At 46.3% G+C, this 16,446-nt stretch overlaps 1 protein-coding gene across 4 annotated transcripts in view; it reads right to left on the bottom strand.

The window, feature by feature from the left end:
• The window catches only part of plekhg4 (pleckstrin homology domain containing, family G (with RhoGef domain) member 4), a 59,487-nt gene extending 44,159 nt beyond the window's left edge, over window positions 1–15,328 (bottom strand). For all 4 annotated transcript variants that reach the window (XM_031569214.1, XM_031569213.1, XM_031569212.1 and 1 more), the window contains exons 1-2: window positions 15,171–15,328; window positions 2,549–2,746 (exon numbers count right to left, since the gene is read on the bottom strand). In XM_031569214.1, the coding sequence (XP_031425074.1) occupies window positions 2,549–2,746; window positions 15,171–15,173 (201 nt within the window). In that variant the 5' untranslated portion in view covers window positions 15,174–15,328. The remainder of the gene's footprint in view (window positions 1–2,548; window positions 2,747–15,170) is intronic.
• Window positions 15,329–16,446: the final 1,118 nt, after the last annotated feature.

A 16,446-nucleotide genomic window follows, 5' to 3' on the forward strand; every position in this document is an offset into this window, starting at 1 on the left:
GAGCATTGTGTGACAATGTACAATAGAATCCTTTATACCAAATCTGTTCCAGTAGGGCACTCTTAGGGAGCTGTCTCCCTCTTTTCACTAAAGTCAAAGAGGGGAGATTCTCTGCACAGCTTGACCTGTTCCTACAGCCTCCAGAACTTCTGTTTCCTTTAGCAGCGTGGTAAACAGCAAAAAATAGCCTCCTCTCCTCTCCTCCTCTCTTCCGCTACTCTCACCCTGGCACTCGCTGCTCTCAGTGTAACATTGTCCTGCTGTGGAACATGATGCAAATAAGTCCTGAGGAGAGACTTGACGATGAAATGAAATCGTCTGTGAGAGGCCTGACTCAGGGTCAGCTAAAAATTACCCGTTTCCTTTGAAATGCCAGTCCCTGAAATAGTTCATGGGGAGGAGGGAGGCCACTGTCCTTGGATGGTATAGCGCTACCATACGAGGGAGAGGGTGAAAGGGCTCTTTATTCAGACACGCAAAGCCTCTGGTTCCCATTACTACCCGCTAACCCGGGTAACCACTGCCACACCACTGGCCCACCAAACCCCCCCCCACCCACTACCCTGCTGGTAGTGGGGAGGCTGTGTGGAGGCACTCTCCTGACCTCAGGTGCCGAGCTGGACTGCTTTCCCACAGTGCTAGAGGCTAAACTCACAGAGACGGCCTGGCCTCACGCACGCTGACACCAGAAAGGAGGGACGTGTAAACAAACCCTGTGTCAAGTGATTTCCGCTCTGAGGTTGCCTTTCAGCTCAAGCGCACTCCGGAACAAATCCCAGCCGCCCTCCCTCCCTCCCTCGCTCCCTGCCTGCCAACCCCCACCTTCCTCTTTTTACAAACCTGCTCCTCAAGACTGCGCTACTTCCTACATGTGTCTGACTGTGAAGGGCAAAAAAAATGGGTTACCCACAAACATTTCCTTTGTGTGTGCTCATTTCTCAGTTCTTGATCTTGTGCAATGAACAAAAGCGAAAGAGGTAAACGTATGTTCGCCCCCATCCTGGCTGCGATCAGTTTGATCTAGCAGGGTCAGTGAATCCATTCCATCTCTCTCTCTCTAAGGTCCCTTGTAAAAAATAAGCAGTTTTAGGGAACTGATGGACCTCAGACCACAGACTATAGACCTGGTCTTCACATGTCACTGAGTCACAACAGGCAGTGAGGGGCTCCATGCTCTTGTCATTCTCACCCTGCTTGTACAAAAGCCATGCTTATAAATGTTTAGCATGACAAAACAACATGTCTACTTGCCCCCTTTTCATCCCTCTCTCTCCACGCAGCAAGATAGCCAATGACAGTGGGGGTGAGAAAAAAAAGCGGCCTCTCACTCCTACCGTTTCCACCTTCCTTTGATGCAGGCGTGTTGTTCACGAGAGCTGGCCTGATAAAAGAGGAGAGAAGCGCTTTCGAGATCACGGTGAGAACTCTACGCGACAATTGTATGTGTTTTTCAAAAAACATTTCTCTCCACCGTCTGAATGAACTCATCTAAGTCTATTCAACCTTCAAATCCTCCCAGTGCATATAAGGTGACACCTAGGGCCAATGAAGGAGGCCCAACCACAGTAGATAGGGTGTCACACAGGGAATTCTCTGCAGTCTGATAAAGGCAGCCGCTGACAGCCCCTCTTTCTGACAGGACAGGGGAAACAACAGGCCTCTCCAAGGTGCCCTTTAAGGGCTTGCCTTTAGGATCCATTAAAAAACAGCACAGCATCTAATGGGAGGGGGGCTAGAGGGGGGTCAGTTTTTGTCATCTTTAAATGCAGAGAACGCCAAGCGCTACAAGCAGCAGACCAGGTGTAAACTCGCCTCAAGCTTCTATACAACAACTGCAAAGCAAAACCACCCAAGAGGTCAAGTGGGAGTATAAATAGCTAGCAGACATGGATGTGTGATGATGAGGTGTTAAAACTGGGGGAGCCGCTACTGAAGTACAACATGGCAGTGGGCAGGTTGCATGTGACCCTGATAAGGTATTTGAAAAAAGTATTTTGTTTACTTTCTTTAACCGACATCTCAGATAACCAAAACAAAGGGGGTGGAGGGGGATTTCTGTAGCTCCTAGCTTTTGTTTGACTAGCATCTGGCTACACCCCTATGACTAATGACAGATGCAGGGGAAGCCAGTTCACCTAACTAAACATGACAAACGAAAGAGCAATGCCGGGGCTGGAGCAGGGCATGCTCAGACAAGAGCATGGCCCTGGAAAAAAGAATGAGAGGAAAGGGTTGGGTTGGGTGCTGTTCACCTTGGAGATGAAGAGATTCACTGAAGTGACTAATGGTGACTAAAGAGACAGGGTCGCTGACAAGATATGGCAGAGGTGAGTGAGGGTGTATTCCTGCTGGAAGCCATGTTTCATTGACGGTGAATCACCACTGGGAGTATTACTCACAGGGAACAAACCACAATAGAGAGAGAGTGGAAGCGGGAGCAGTGAAGGGTGGGACAGGGAGAGGGAGAGGGAGAGGGAGAAGGAGAAGGAAGAGGAGAAGGAGAGGGAGAGGGAGAGAGAGAGGGAGAGGAAGGGATGTAGGCACTCACACAGGCATCCTGCTGAATACTCTGGAGGATGCGTTTCGCCGGGACCAGGAAATCGACGAGGTATCTCAGGCCGTCGCCACGGTACGTCGTCTCCACAACGTCAAACACCTGGCAGAGTACCGTGGCAGCGGTGGCCTCGAAGGGGGGGTACAGCACCGACAGGGTGCCCTGGATGCAGCTATCCAGAGACTCAGAGTCCTGCGTGGACAAAAACAACAAAACAAAACATAAGAGCTCAAATTCAGCAAAATCCACACCAAATATATCACAATATGATCCTCACTGTGATGCCTGGAGAACCAACAATGAATAATGAGGAGAGCACTACACACAGAGACGTATACATACTAAATGGAAAGCCCATCAAGGACAGTTCCATTAATCAGACCTATGCTATGATTTCATGAATGCCAAGTGCTTTACCTCTTTCAAGCCCAACAGACAGAACTGAAAGCAGATGGCTGCTTTTAATTGGTCATGGCACCCCAAGGTGCTGTTAAACACAGACACTCTGATTGAAACGTGACTCCTGTGGGCCAAAGAGAAACAGGCCAGACCGGGCTAAATATATCAGCGCCGCTCACAAGCCATAAAACCCAGGCCGCTGGATCTTGCAGTGGAGGCTGTCGTCTCTCTTGGCAGCCTTTCCTCGTCTTTCTCTTCCTCTCTACGGATAAATGCTTCCTCCTTCCTTCCTTTGATTTTTATCCCACTCTCATCACACTCCTCATCTATCTCTCTTTTCTGTCAGTCTCGTCCTCTGTCTCTATCCTTCTCTCTCTGAAGCAGACAGGACAGACAGCCTGGCTCTGGGTAAGTCTTTACCCTAAAAAGGGGGTTCTCATGGGACACACTAGTAACCCAATGACAGGTTCAGCTGTCTGAACACAGATCCTGGCTCAGTCTTACCACCCCACAACCCCCCTCTATACATACACACACTCACTCACACACACTCTGCGTCCCTCACCACAACTGCCACACACATAATTTATCCTATAGAAAGCCAGCCTTTATTAATGCCCCACACACATGCCACTTTCATGTGACTCATCATCTCAGTCGAACAGCAGACGCCATGACAACAAACATTCATGCAAGTAGAACGGCTGTCTAACTTAGGAGCTGTGACATTAAATCTCATACCACCACCAGCCCCCACACCCCACCCACCCCAAAAAAACAAACGTGGATACAGGCAGCCAGACTGGGAAACAAGACGAGGGAGGACTGGATGTCAGCTCTGGGCCCGAGCTGGCTGTGCTAGAAAGTGCTGACTGCTGTGAGAAGAGAACCATGGGTAAGGACTGTGTATTTATCATACGAGTGGGAATGCAGCGATAAGAGGCACAACTGCTCTCTGTTTTGCCGTACTACAGGTGTCGACCTGTAAATATTTTAATTTTGGGGTGCATGTGAAGACACAAAAATGCTTTGACACAGGAAATGGAATTAGGGGTAGATTTTATGAAAGGCTTTGTTCCAGTGATCCTGGGATTTTCACTCCTGTCCACTCTGCAAGAGGAAATATCCCATACAAGCAGTGGCCCACAGAGAGAGAGAGAGAGAGGGGGGGGGGGGGGGGGGGGGGGGCGAGAGCGGGCAAAAAGAGACTGCCAGACAAATGCAGACGCAACAGTGTCAGATAAGGCCAACCGTGTGACTGTTCAAAGAGAACAATGCACCAGCATTATCTTGTGTATGCAGAACTCCATCAATATCGGCTAGGCGCAAACTGTGCACATGCACTGCACACACACGCACGCACAAACACACACAATTCTGTGCAGACATCAGGGATCAATCTTCACAGGTTAGCAATTAACCACTGAACCACTGAAAAGTTAATGGTAGATGAAGTTAAATAGACATACGATAATTAGAATCAGCTTGTACTGTGCAGCGCAATGGCGAATGTTTATTTTGGACTAATAGGAGGAAACCGTTGTCCTCCATTGAGGAGGACTGTGCTCCTGGGCTGAAACTGTGTGTGTGTGTGTGTGTGTGTTTTATTATTTCAGATGGCTGGGCTGAGTGTGGGCATACAGTGATCAGTTCCCAGACTGACTGAGTTACAGGGGCAGATAACAGCAGCGTGCTACTCCACCACATCCGCCCAGCCCAAGACCTGCGGGGAACAAAAGCAAGAAAAGATAGCAAGAAGAACCTTCAGGTGTCTTAGTTCTCAGTGTAGTCTGTGTACATACGTACAGACGTGGACAAAATTGTTGGTACCCTTCCGTTAAAGGAAGAAAAAGCCACAATGGTCACTAAAATAACTTGAAACTGACAAAAGTAATAATAAATACAAATGTACTGAAAATTAACTAATGAAAATCAGACATTGCTTTTGAATTGTGGTTCAACAGAATAATTAAAAAAAAAAAATGAATCAAACTGGCCTGGACAAAAATGATGGTACCCCTAGAAAAGATTGAAAATAATTTGACCATAGGGACATGTTAAACTAAGGTGTGTCCTTTAATTAGCATTACAGGTGTCTTCAAACTTGTAATCAGTCAGTCTGCCTTTTTAGGCCAAGTGCAGACGGACTCTAGTTTGTCTGAACCCGGTGAACCCCGACTCCGGATAGCCCTATCGTGCAGACGAACGCACTGTATCCGCACACTGTATCCGCACTCCCTCGAATCGGGGGTCCAAAGTGAGTAACCTCCAAATCCGATTGCTGTTGGTGTTCGTCTGCACGCTATCCGCATACCTAATCGGATTGCCCCACGTGATCGCATCATTAGACCAGCCAGAACAACGGACACAACAGGCATTATTTAATAACTGAATAGTTTGCCATGGCGCAGTGAGTTTGGCAGCCAGTTATAACAGCTCTCCAGTTTAAAAAAAAATATTCTTCCTATTACCTTGCTCCTTTTCCACGTGAATTTCCCTAACGGGATTAATACAAATGTATCTATCTATCTGTTGTTAGGAAAGGGATGACATTAACAAGCCACACTTTAATCTATCACTGTTTAATCTATTTGCATCAGACCATTTAAAAAAAAAACTGTGTCAGCAATAGCCTATATGAGCAAATCTGACGTGAAAAGATTTTTTAATATAGACGGAAGTTTCAAAACAGATGAATGTTACGTTAGCTTTAGTCCTGTCAGACAACGATAGCGATAGCTACTAGCTAGCGTTAACGTTACTTCAGAGGTAGCCTACAGTACGTGAAGGACAAAGCCCTCAACAATAGCCTACATTTGTTGTTAGTAATAAAACCATGAAATTGGAAGCAATTGTAAACCATGAAACATTCAGGATCCACAGCACTTGCATTGTGGTCTCTCCTGCTCAAGCTCAGCATCTCCATAAAGCACAGGCATTTAAACAACTCAGACATGTCATGTTGCACATTGCTTTGTTGCACTGTTCTAAACTCTTTATTATCAATAACAAATATAATTATTTTTCGCTTAACCTACAGTCTGCTCTTACCACTGATTTTATAAACCACCATAATGTGTTACTGTGCAGATTAAATGTAGGCTATGCGGCTAAGCTAAACGTTGCTAGTTGGAGCTCAACTACTGTCATATGTTACTTTCATAGCATGCTCCCGTCTTCTTCTCAGTTTTCTTCAGTTGTCTGTAGCACCAAAGCGCCACCAACAGGCGTGGGGGATGTACTACAGCTGAGTCAATCGGATTCACTGGGTTCATGTGCACGCGATGTAAAAAGTGGGTAGGTGTGAAATAGGTGTGAAAAATGAACCCGGGTTCAGGCAAACTAGAGTCCGTCTATAAGGAGAAAGACAGAGAGGGAGAGAGAGAGAGAGAGACAATCTCTGTCTCCCCAGATCTAAGACTGGGCTTGCTTTGGAAGTTGAAGCTTTCAGCACAATTTAATTAGACTAATGCAGTGCTGACCCCTCCTCGCTATCTACTGTTCCCATGCAGAACACTGATGCACATCTACACCCATCAGTAACACACACTCATTTGGCTCATCCGGTTCCTATCTTGATCCCTATCAGACTTTTCAGCAAAAGTGGGCATTTGGGGCCACTGAGGGGAAAAAATGTGTCCGTCTGCATCCATTAACTACATTTTGTTTAGTTTTTTTTGTGTTTTGTTTTTTAAATAAATGTTAATTTATGTCCTGATCTACGTAACACACCGTTTACTGTAGGTCTTTCAACTGAGAGAGGAAAAGGACTGGACAGAGCAGATCTAAGCTAAATGAGATTCCAGTTTCTCTGCTCCAGAGGGGTAAAACAAAGTCTGGAAATCAGAGAGGATTCCTTCATGCAACCCGGCCCTGCTCCCTCTCCCCTGCTCCCTCTCCCCTGCTATGTCGAGTGAAGTGCCAAATAAGCGTCCATCACGCCAGGGCCCCTGTCGGAGGGAGCTTAGCTCTCTAAGCCCACCCAGGGCACTGAGATATTCGGAATAATGCATCTGATCATTAGGTCTTAATTCAAACCCTTCTCTCTCTCTCTGTCTCTGGCAGGGCCAGACCGTGCCTGGTGTCTCTCCATGATGGGACCAGCAGTCAAACCTGTCCTCCCCTTGACATCACTCTCACTCACTGGTCACCATGCACAATCAACGTGTAGTTCGTTAAAGGGATCACATCGGTGTATGTTTTTGAGGGGACAAACCCCAATCCGCCCATCTACCCCCCCCACCTTTTGAGGTTTTATGATCAGAGCCCCTGTGTGGTCAGACTTGGGCATTTTAGATAATTGCACAGGAAGGAAAGGGGATCAATATGCACTCTCCCCTGCTCAAATGTGTGAAGGCAAACATACTCAGCAACCAAAGTCAAATATACAACATTCCTCCATTACATTTTCAGAGGTACTGACACAATTTCCTCTACTGTGGACACCTTCACATGAGTTTGGACCTCATTTTGAAACCCCATCAGACCAATACAGCACACTAGTATGCAGGCTTTGCGGAGAGACATTTGGAAGGGAAAAAGTGGGATTTGGACGGAATCTGAGTCAGACTGCTTAATATTCTCCCGAGCTGTTATAACCACACAGACCCAATCTCTTTGTCATGCATTTCTGCAAGACGGTTTAGAAAAATCTGGGCAGTGTCCATCGCGGGCATTATCCTGTACTTCTGTATCCATGCCTACAGGGTAAACACGTCGGCAAATGAGCCTATGCGAAGAGGGAGTGTCTGGTGTGTCTCTCTCAGACCTCAAAAACAAACTATCTTTCCCCTCTCTCTCAAACTCTGTCTGGCTCACAGAACCTTGAAATGCATTTAGAGAATATGCGTGTGTCTGTATGCGAGTTAAGAAACCCGGGTTCTTTTCACAGAACCTTGGCAAATGAGAGCTTTTTTTGGGGTCAGCTTTTAAGTGTGTGTGACAGACAGCCTCTCTGCATTGATAACACTGGGTGAGCTAATGCATGGGAGAGATGCCTAACTAAGCACAAGCTGCTTCACCAGGCAGCCTGTGCCACAGCCAAAACACTATTAGATTACTTAACCAATCCCCCCTCTCCAGGTTACACTCAGTTCAATGAATAATCAATAGCAGCCTATCCCTCAGGGAACTCCTCCTGTAAACAGGTTTATTCAAAATGGTGTGTGTGTGTGTGTGTGTGTGTTGGTGTGTGTGGGCGGGAGGATGGGTGTATGAAAGAGGGATGTGGGACTACTACTAAACCTCAAAAGCACTTGAAAGCACAGCAAACAAAGAGTGTGGGGGAACAACTAAATACTATGGCATTGTTTGGCTCAAGACGAAGGAATCTCCACATCACAAACGCCAATCTGTTAGATCCAGAGACAAACCATAATTCAACAAGACCTACTTTGTTGCATGATCCCTCTGTTCCGTATAGACTGGCGGTCGAGTCCTACAACTGACATGGTCTTAACATCAATCAGACCTTTTACATGTTTACAAGGCTATTACAGCAACTTGCCTATGGCAAAAAAAATGTTGATCGCCAACAGTTGGGAGGTAACAAGAGACACACATGCGCACACAAAAAAACACACCCCACAGTTACCCACCTCAACAAGCTGCTTTGGGGGTAGACCACTGGAGACATGCCCTTTAACCCCAACACAAGACAGAACCAGCCAGCTGTCCATCAGGCAGAGAGCAAGAGAAAGAAAGAAGCCAAGGGGGAGTTGAGGAGAGGGAGATGAAAGAGATAGAATATTGCCAGTTGTTTTTCGGGAACAATAGTGACTCGCCATTGTACAAAGGGTAGAGTGTGCCACAGAGGACAGCGGGTTGGAAATTCTGTCTCTGCTGTTCGTTTGGGAGAGGGTGGGGGTGGGGAGGGGCAGCAGGAGGTTTCTGGGACAGTTGGCAAAATAACACATGAGCAGCAAAAGGCCTTCAAAACCAAACATTAATCAACACAAGCTTGTTGCCGACCCAATATGAGGAAAAGGCCCTGGACGGGTGTCCATCTTGCATCTGACACGCTTCCTCTGGGGTGAGGCAGATGCTGACCCTCTCACACCTCGCAGGATCTGTGCCTTTAAATCAAACAGCTGCCACGTTTCCGCCAACACACTGGCTGTTGCCCTTCCTGCTAGCGAGGTCAATCCCACCTGGAAAATCACTCTTTCCCTTAAATATAGCGTGGGGGGGGGGGGGGGGGGGGTAAAAAAAACAACTTATTCAGGAAATATTTTATCAAGTCCAAAAGGCTTACTTGACAAATTATGTCTCGATATAGAATTTTCCAAAAAATATAATTCCCAGAGAGATAATTAAAACAATATATATTTAGGGGAAAGGTTCAGTACATGTAATGACAGCAGCTAACTTCTAATTTTCCAGTTGACATTCATCACAAATGCACCTGAACATCGCGCCCACATACAGCCCGCCACTGTTTTGACAAAGGTTGTTGTCATTCTTGTAGTCAAAAGAGCAGGAAGAGACAAAGAACTGTGGAGATGAACTGTTTTCACTGAAGCATGCATGACTGCATGAAATCAGAAAAGGTTTTCTTTTTTTTTAATCCCAATTATAATATACAGTGATCTTATAATCACTGCACGGCCACAACTTAATACCGTATCATCCAATTTGGATGTATGACTAGCTTCTAATGTGGCAATAACTGTAGCAGAGCCAAAGTTGTGAAACACGTCTGAAAAATTCCATGAGTGAATCAGGTTGAGAAGAATTGGGCATGAAAGAACACTTCAAACTGTCAGCGCAATCAAATCAAAACCCAGAGAAGGAATTCACGAGGGAACTGCTCACCTCCTCGTGGTTTGTTTTGGTTCTCTGATACCAAACACCAGATAGGGGCTGATGAGAGTCAGCCCTGAGGTCCTCTCAACAACTCCCTCCGCAGATGTAATATTATTTTGAAGACACCACAAGTTGCCCATTCTGGGGAAAGTCCTAACAATTGGTGATTTTCATCTGAACAAACCCTCATTTGTCTTTGTTCCTCTCAGTCCAGTGGCATTTCACATGTTTAATTCCCCAAACACCCCCAGAGCAGGGGCAGCCATTAAGAGGGCTTCCTGCTGCTGGGTTGGCTCCTTCATGCTGGAGCTGATGATAAAGCCCTCCTCCGCAGCCTCTCACCGCTGACTGCCTGCGCACACCCGCCTGACTCTGCAGAGACAAAAGCAGGAGGCTTTTCTCACGAAGGCCACCGCCAAGCTTGCCCCCGGGCCAGTTTGACCTTCGGTAAGACATGGATTGGGGCATCGAAGGGAGCCATTATGTGCCTCTCTGAGGCAGCCTCAGAGTCTCTCTTTACAGACTCTGAGGCTGTAGAGAGAGACAAACAGCACAAAACAAGTTTTTTTTAAACAGCATATGACTACAAGTTCTAACAATGAAGATCTCAGATAAAATAATTAAGGCTTTCATCAAGAAAACAGGGCACACCGCAACCACAGAGATCATATGGCCTTTAGCAGAATGTTTCTCAGTAAAGTCTTTTCACACGAGAACAAGGCACAGGGAAGTGGAATAATTAACTGTTACGAGTCATCCACCAAGATGTTGGAGGCCTACCTCCCACAAAAGGATGCCATGTTGCTCGGTTTAAGCAAGTAGATGACACTTAATGAGAGTCTCATTAAACCACAGGGATGAGGATTGAAGGGCCCTCTAGCACTGAGTGTTCCCTGAAAATGATATGCTAATCATAATCCAAACCATTCAACAGAATTGAGGCCGATAGACGTATGTACCAAAGCCGTCTAAGACTCCAATCTCAAACCTTTCTCTTAAATCCAACACAAGTGCATAACCTTAATGCCCCCCGGTAGATCAAAGCCTTCACATAAGCGGGTTGGCGCTGTTCAAAAAGTTCTGACATTTAGCCCTCTTCCAGTGATGGATTGGCTCCATGTCTGCCCTATTGAAAACAGTGTCTCCAAGAAATGAAAACTCCACTGTGTCTGGGCTTTATTGGAGTTGAACTCAGCAGGATATGACAAAATAAGGTCACAAAGGAGGAGACCGCCTACATGTGGGGGGTCCGGCATGGGCTTTGGCCTGCCTGTTTCTAAACATCGTCATAGTCCTAGCTCGCTGGTGATAGGCTTCATCACCTCTCACAGCTGGAGATTTCCAGAGCTAGCCACGCGACCAGGCTGCGGTGGTTACCAGAGAGCTCCCTGTTGTTTTTGAGATGAGCAACCACACAGGACTTGGCAATATCCTGCACATTAGATTAACACCCTACTTTTCCTGCTATCTGTGGGGAAAATATGTGAAACCTGTCACCAGAGATGTAAGCTTTCTGGCAATATCAGATAGCATACACTAAGTTCAGTGTCATTCACATGGGGCACAGCAAGTAAGGTATTAAAAAAATATTTACTTTTAACTTTCGATTAACTTTCCCTACCTGTTATCTGTAGTCTTTCTGGAGAGAGTTCTCAGCACATTGTTATCTTCCAGACAACAGACATGACCCTTTCACCTCTAAAAATGCCAGAGAGAGTAATGTACCTACAGGGAATAGTCTGAAACAGTAGACTTCACAGCCACGCAAGGGTGTGACTATCGACTATCTCTGTTTCAGGAAGTCCATTGAAAATGAACTGTTGACACATAAGCATACAGATATAGACGGGCTCACTTTTCTGCCACCCAACACTGAAACTGCAAAGACGAAGAGAGAAAAGCCACATGTAATGTACATGTATGTACATGGTGCAGAAAAGAAGTAAACAACTGAGATTACGCTATATATCTGTCACATATTGGTAACAACCTTTTAAGTTCGTGACCTTTTTTCGTTTTGTCTATATTAGCTCCATCACAGTCTCTGCCCTCTGTCCCAAATGGCAAATGTTCTAAAGCCATCCACGGAACAAATGGAGAATTCCATTTCCTGGAGCTCACAAGCCTATCCGGTAGGATTGTGTTTATTCATGAGAAGCTGTATTCAGTCCTACCTGCTGTTTATAATACCAGGAAATGCACTTTTATAGCAAGGGTAACACGAAGGACTAACAGGGCAAAAGTGGGTTAGTGAGTTAGTGTGTTATCCTGTTAGCAAGCTAGCGCTGCTAAATATGGCACGAATAAAGAAGAAGAATACATCTCCTTTATACAACAGGGACAACAAACAATCCACTGCACACAAGACATATTTCTTAGATGCATTAAAAGGCCACGCTGTTCAGGCACCATCATTTTAACCCCCTCAAATTAAAGCTGAAGCTCATCTCTTTAACCTCATAGACACCGCCTGTCGTGTGACTGTATCACTGCATACACAGCGCATTAGCATCTGTGCTACTGTTTTGGGAGAGTGCGTGTCAGTAAAAACGGGGAATACTCAATGTGATCTCCACTCCTAAGTCTCATACTGTATCTTCATGCCTACCCTGCACAGAAGCTCAGGTGATCGATCACTGTCCCCGACAACGTCACGGCTGATTTTGGGGAACTCCCTTTCCCCCTTTGGCCTTCCCTTCATCTCTTTCAGACCACATGTCTTGACTTTGCTCTGCATGATAGTTGAAGACCGACAGATGCAGGGGGCTCAGAATGCTCACATGATCTCTACACATCTCGGAAAAAAGTTGAAGTGACACGTTTCCATTCACAGCTTCTCTCATACCACCACTCCCACTCCCAAGTGTTTCATGCCATTTCCATCTGTAAAAAAAAAATGATATGTGCTCAGAGCTCACCTGCCTCTTATCTTTATGGGGCCGTATAAGAGCAACCGTTACGTCAGAGAGTGCAGATTGGGCAGCTCAGCATTCCTGCTGCAGATGGTAGCATGGCCCCCTGGGGTCAGAGGGTAAGGCATGGCTGCAGAGAGGGCATGGCTAAATTGGCCCGCTGCATGCAGCTGGTCATTCACATTTTGTCTGCTGAACACCTTCGCAATACATCACTAAGCAATGCCAGGAACGAGAAGCGTGATTTGACTCTATGTCGAGCTGGAAAACTTTTCGCATTCATGGCATGACACAGGTAACATCAGTCTTTCTGGACAGAAACACTGAGATGACAGCGTTGTTTACAAGGCACGAAAGCTCCGGGCCACAGAGCAGCTTGAGCTCCGTGTTTAATGGCAATCACGGTTTTATACACAAACATTTTTTCACAGGTCTGATCTGGCTGCTGGCATGAGGCGCATTCCTCTACATCAGCTAAATAAACAGCAGTGTGCTGCTAGACCAGTGCTGCTCCAGCACTGAGATGTGCTAATGTTGCTGAGAGTGGAAACAGCACTGCAGTCATCACACACACACACACACACACACACACACACACACACACACAGGTACATATACACACAATTAGGACAGGATGTTTGCCATTACATTTGGATAGTCAGTCATCAGCCCGCATGATAGAGTATCTTTTGATGTTAGAGCAAGGTTACTAATGGGGTCCTTCATGGTCTGATCACAGCTTGAGGGAATGGGCGATACGTACAACTAATGCACTCAGCGCTCTTGAAAAGCTTCGGCGAAACAAGTGGTCCATCCTTTGAAAAGTTAAAATGTAACGTTCCCCGACTGACCTGTGGGAAGATCGCCGGGCCCTTTCAGAGGAGAGCCAGATGAGCTGAAAGCTCTTATCCCTTTGCCCAATGAGTAAACACAGGCATCAAACACTGCCAGGGCTGCCCCGCAGGAAGAACAACAAATCAAGCAAAGGACTACCAGATAACCCCGCGACCTTTTGCAAAATAGGATAGTCCTCTGGGGTAGCAAGACTAGAATCCACCATAGGTCCGAAGCCAATCTACCTTCTCCAAAAAGCAGAGTAGGAAGAAAAGGAAGAAAAGAGAGAAGAAGAAAAAAACTGCTGTGAACAAAAGGCAACTACTTAAAGATGCTTATGTCATGAGTAGCAGGACTGTAACGAGGTGAAACTGAGACCCTTCTGGGGCTGTTCTGCAGCATTTGTTTTCAGTTACCTTCCTCAGATCCGCTCACTGTATAAGTAGACGTGGATCAGTGGGCCGGAGCTCAGGGGCTTCCTGAGGCCCTTCAGCAGAAACAGGGCTTCTCCATCACTCCCCCTCCGCAGGAGACTTAATGAATGCACTTGTTAATGCACAATTTTGAAGACATTTAAAATACCAGGAGTAAACATCACTCCTTTTTTCTCTCTCTCTCCTCCTTTCCTTCCAGGACCAGGTTGAGCTCCTGCTCTGGTTCTGCTAACCTAAACACAGAGGATGTCTAAATTGAATCCACACATGTCAGTATTTTCTTGCCCGGCTGTGCAGAGAGTGAGGGAGCAAGTTCCCCGGTGATAAGCGTGCTTGTGTTTCTCTCTTTCTTGTGCGGAGTTTAATATCCTCTCTGCCTTTCTCTTGCTCAAGGGAGCAATCGCTATCTCTCTGGGGAGAAAGAGAAGCCCATCTGATTCCTCCATGACTCTCTTTCCTTCCTTCCTTCTCTCCTGGATCTCAACCACTCAGTCACTTGTTCAATGAGGGAATTTCAATACCTAACACCTATGCACAGCTGACCTTTTAGTCTACGTGCTTGGACATTGGTGAGGACAGGAATCAGATAAAACACACACACAGACACATACCCCCACACGCATTTGTGTCTTCCAGTAAAATATCCTAACATACAGTATACACACAGTTCTCTAGGGCACAAGCAATGAAATCACTGAACAGCTTGCCTGAGTCAGGGTTTTACCTGCCTCAAGGACACCCAATCAAGATTCTGCAGATACACTATAAACACACACAGACACATACACACCTAAACACAAACACATCCTACACACACATCAAAACATACAGACATAATTCACTAAAATCAGACATTGAGAGCACAGGACAAACACCTACAACTCTTACTCTTAATCTAACTTTTTACTTTATGCTTTATACTGTTGTACAGCACTTTAGTCTCCACACCTCCCTGCTCAGTTGGTTTCACAACAGATTGTTAACTAAAGCAACTCAGAAAGAAGCACCCCCCTCCCCCATATATCGCCCTTCCCCCGTGTACCGGTAAGGTAAAACCATTAGCACCTAATGCCACACACACTCTCTCTCCCTCACACACCCTCACACACCCTCACACACACGCACACACACACACACACACACACACACACACACACACACACACACCACACACCACCCTAAACAGACCACTTTCCCAGATTTCCACCAGGCTCCGGCTCGCTCCTCACTCACCATTGTGTCTGAAGTGTGTCCTTCTCGGTAGAGTAGTTCTCCTCAGTTGGGTCATTTTCTGCCAGTTCTCTGCAGTAGCCAAGGCCACAGCTGTCCCTCACCCACTGCAGGTCTCTGGCACACTGATAGCACCAGCACACACTGCAGCAGCTCTCACGAGGTAGAACCCGCCCCCTCCTCTGCTCTGCCTGTCACTCGCCCACGGCTGGCCCCTCCCCAGCCCCAACCCCAGCCCTGTGGCCCCTCCCTCCTCACTGACTCGCTCTGTTGCTGCTCCTGCTGCTGCTGCTGCTGGTGCTGGGGGTAGTGAGCATAGGGCCCCAACAGGGGGGGTCTGCACAGCCCACACAAACACACTCTAAAAATCACTGCACGGCCACTGTCAATGCTTCGAAAAGTAAACAGACCTCCGAAATGCATTTCAGGGTTCAGCTGCTAAGTGTAGGCTACAGGCAACATTTAGCAATTACTTTACAAAGTTTTTTTCTTCCACATGGGGAAGGTTTTGAGTGTCCAAGACCAGTCATACAACAGTAGCAAAATGCTGCTGGGGAATGCAAATCATGTTGCTGTTCAAAGTGAGGACAGCGTTTTCCTCTTGCTGGGTAAAACAGTGCAGTGCAGGTCTTCAGTCAAATTAAAAGCCTGCAGAGCGAGGTCTATAACAGCATGGGGTGAGACTGTGCACCAGACCCGCCTTTCATCTGCAGTGCATCAAGCTTACCTGCTACTCACACTTTAAAAAACACATAATTTGAATCCCACCATGCTCAGGTCTGGTGTAAGCTAAACAAGTGCTCAAATTTACACACACACACACACACACACACACACAAACACACACACACACACAGATACACATTCAGCAACACATGGCCAAAGGAGGCTTTAACTCCCCTCCCCTCTTCCCCTAACCCCCCACCCTGTGGGCTTGTTCAGTGAAACATAAGGCTGTGCTGAGATTCATGTAAACATAGGCTATATACACATGCTCACATTAACAGCATACAAGCAGTCAGACACACACACACACACACACATACATCATATACAGTGGGGAAAACAAGTATTTGAACCCCTGCCGATTTCGCAAGTTTGGCCATTTGCAAAGAAATGTGTGATCTATAATTGTAATAGTAGGTTTATTTTAACAGTGAGAAACAGAATATCAACAAAAAAATCCAGAAAACTGCATTTTATTACATTTATGACTTAATTTGCATTTGATGCAGAAAATAAGTATTTGAACCCCTAGCAAAACATGACTTAGTACTTG

This window comes from Clupea harengus, chromosome 6 (assembly GCF_900700415.2).
Source record: "Clupea harengus chromosome 6, Ch_v2.0.2, whole genome shotgun sequence".
Classification (NCBI taxonomy): domain Eukaryota; kingdom Metazoa; phylum Chordata; class Actinopteri; order Clupeiformes; family Clupeidae; genus Clupea; species Clupea harengus.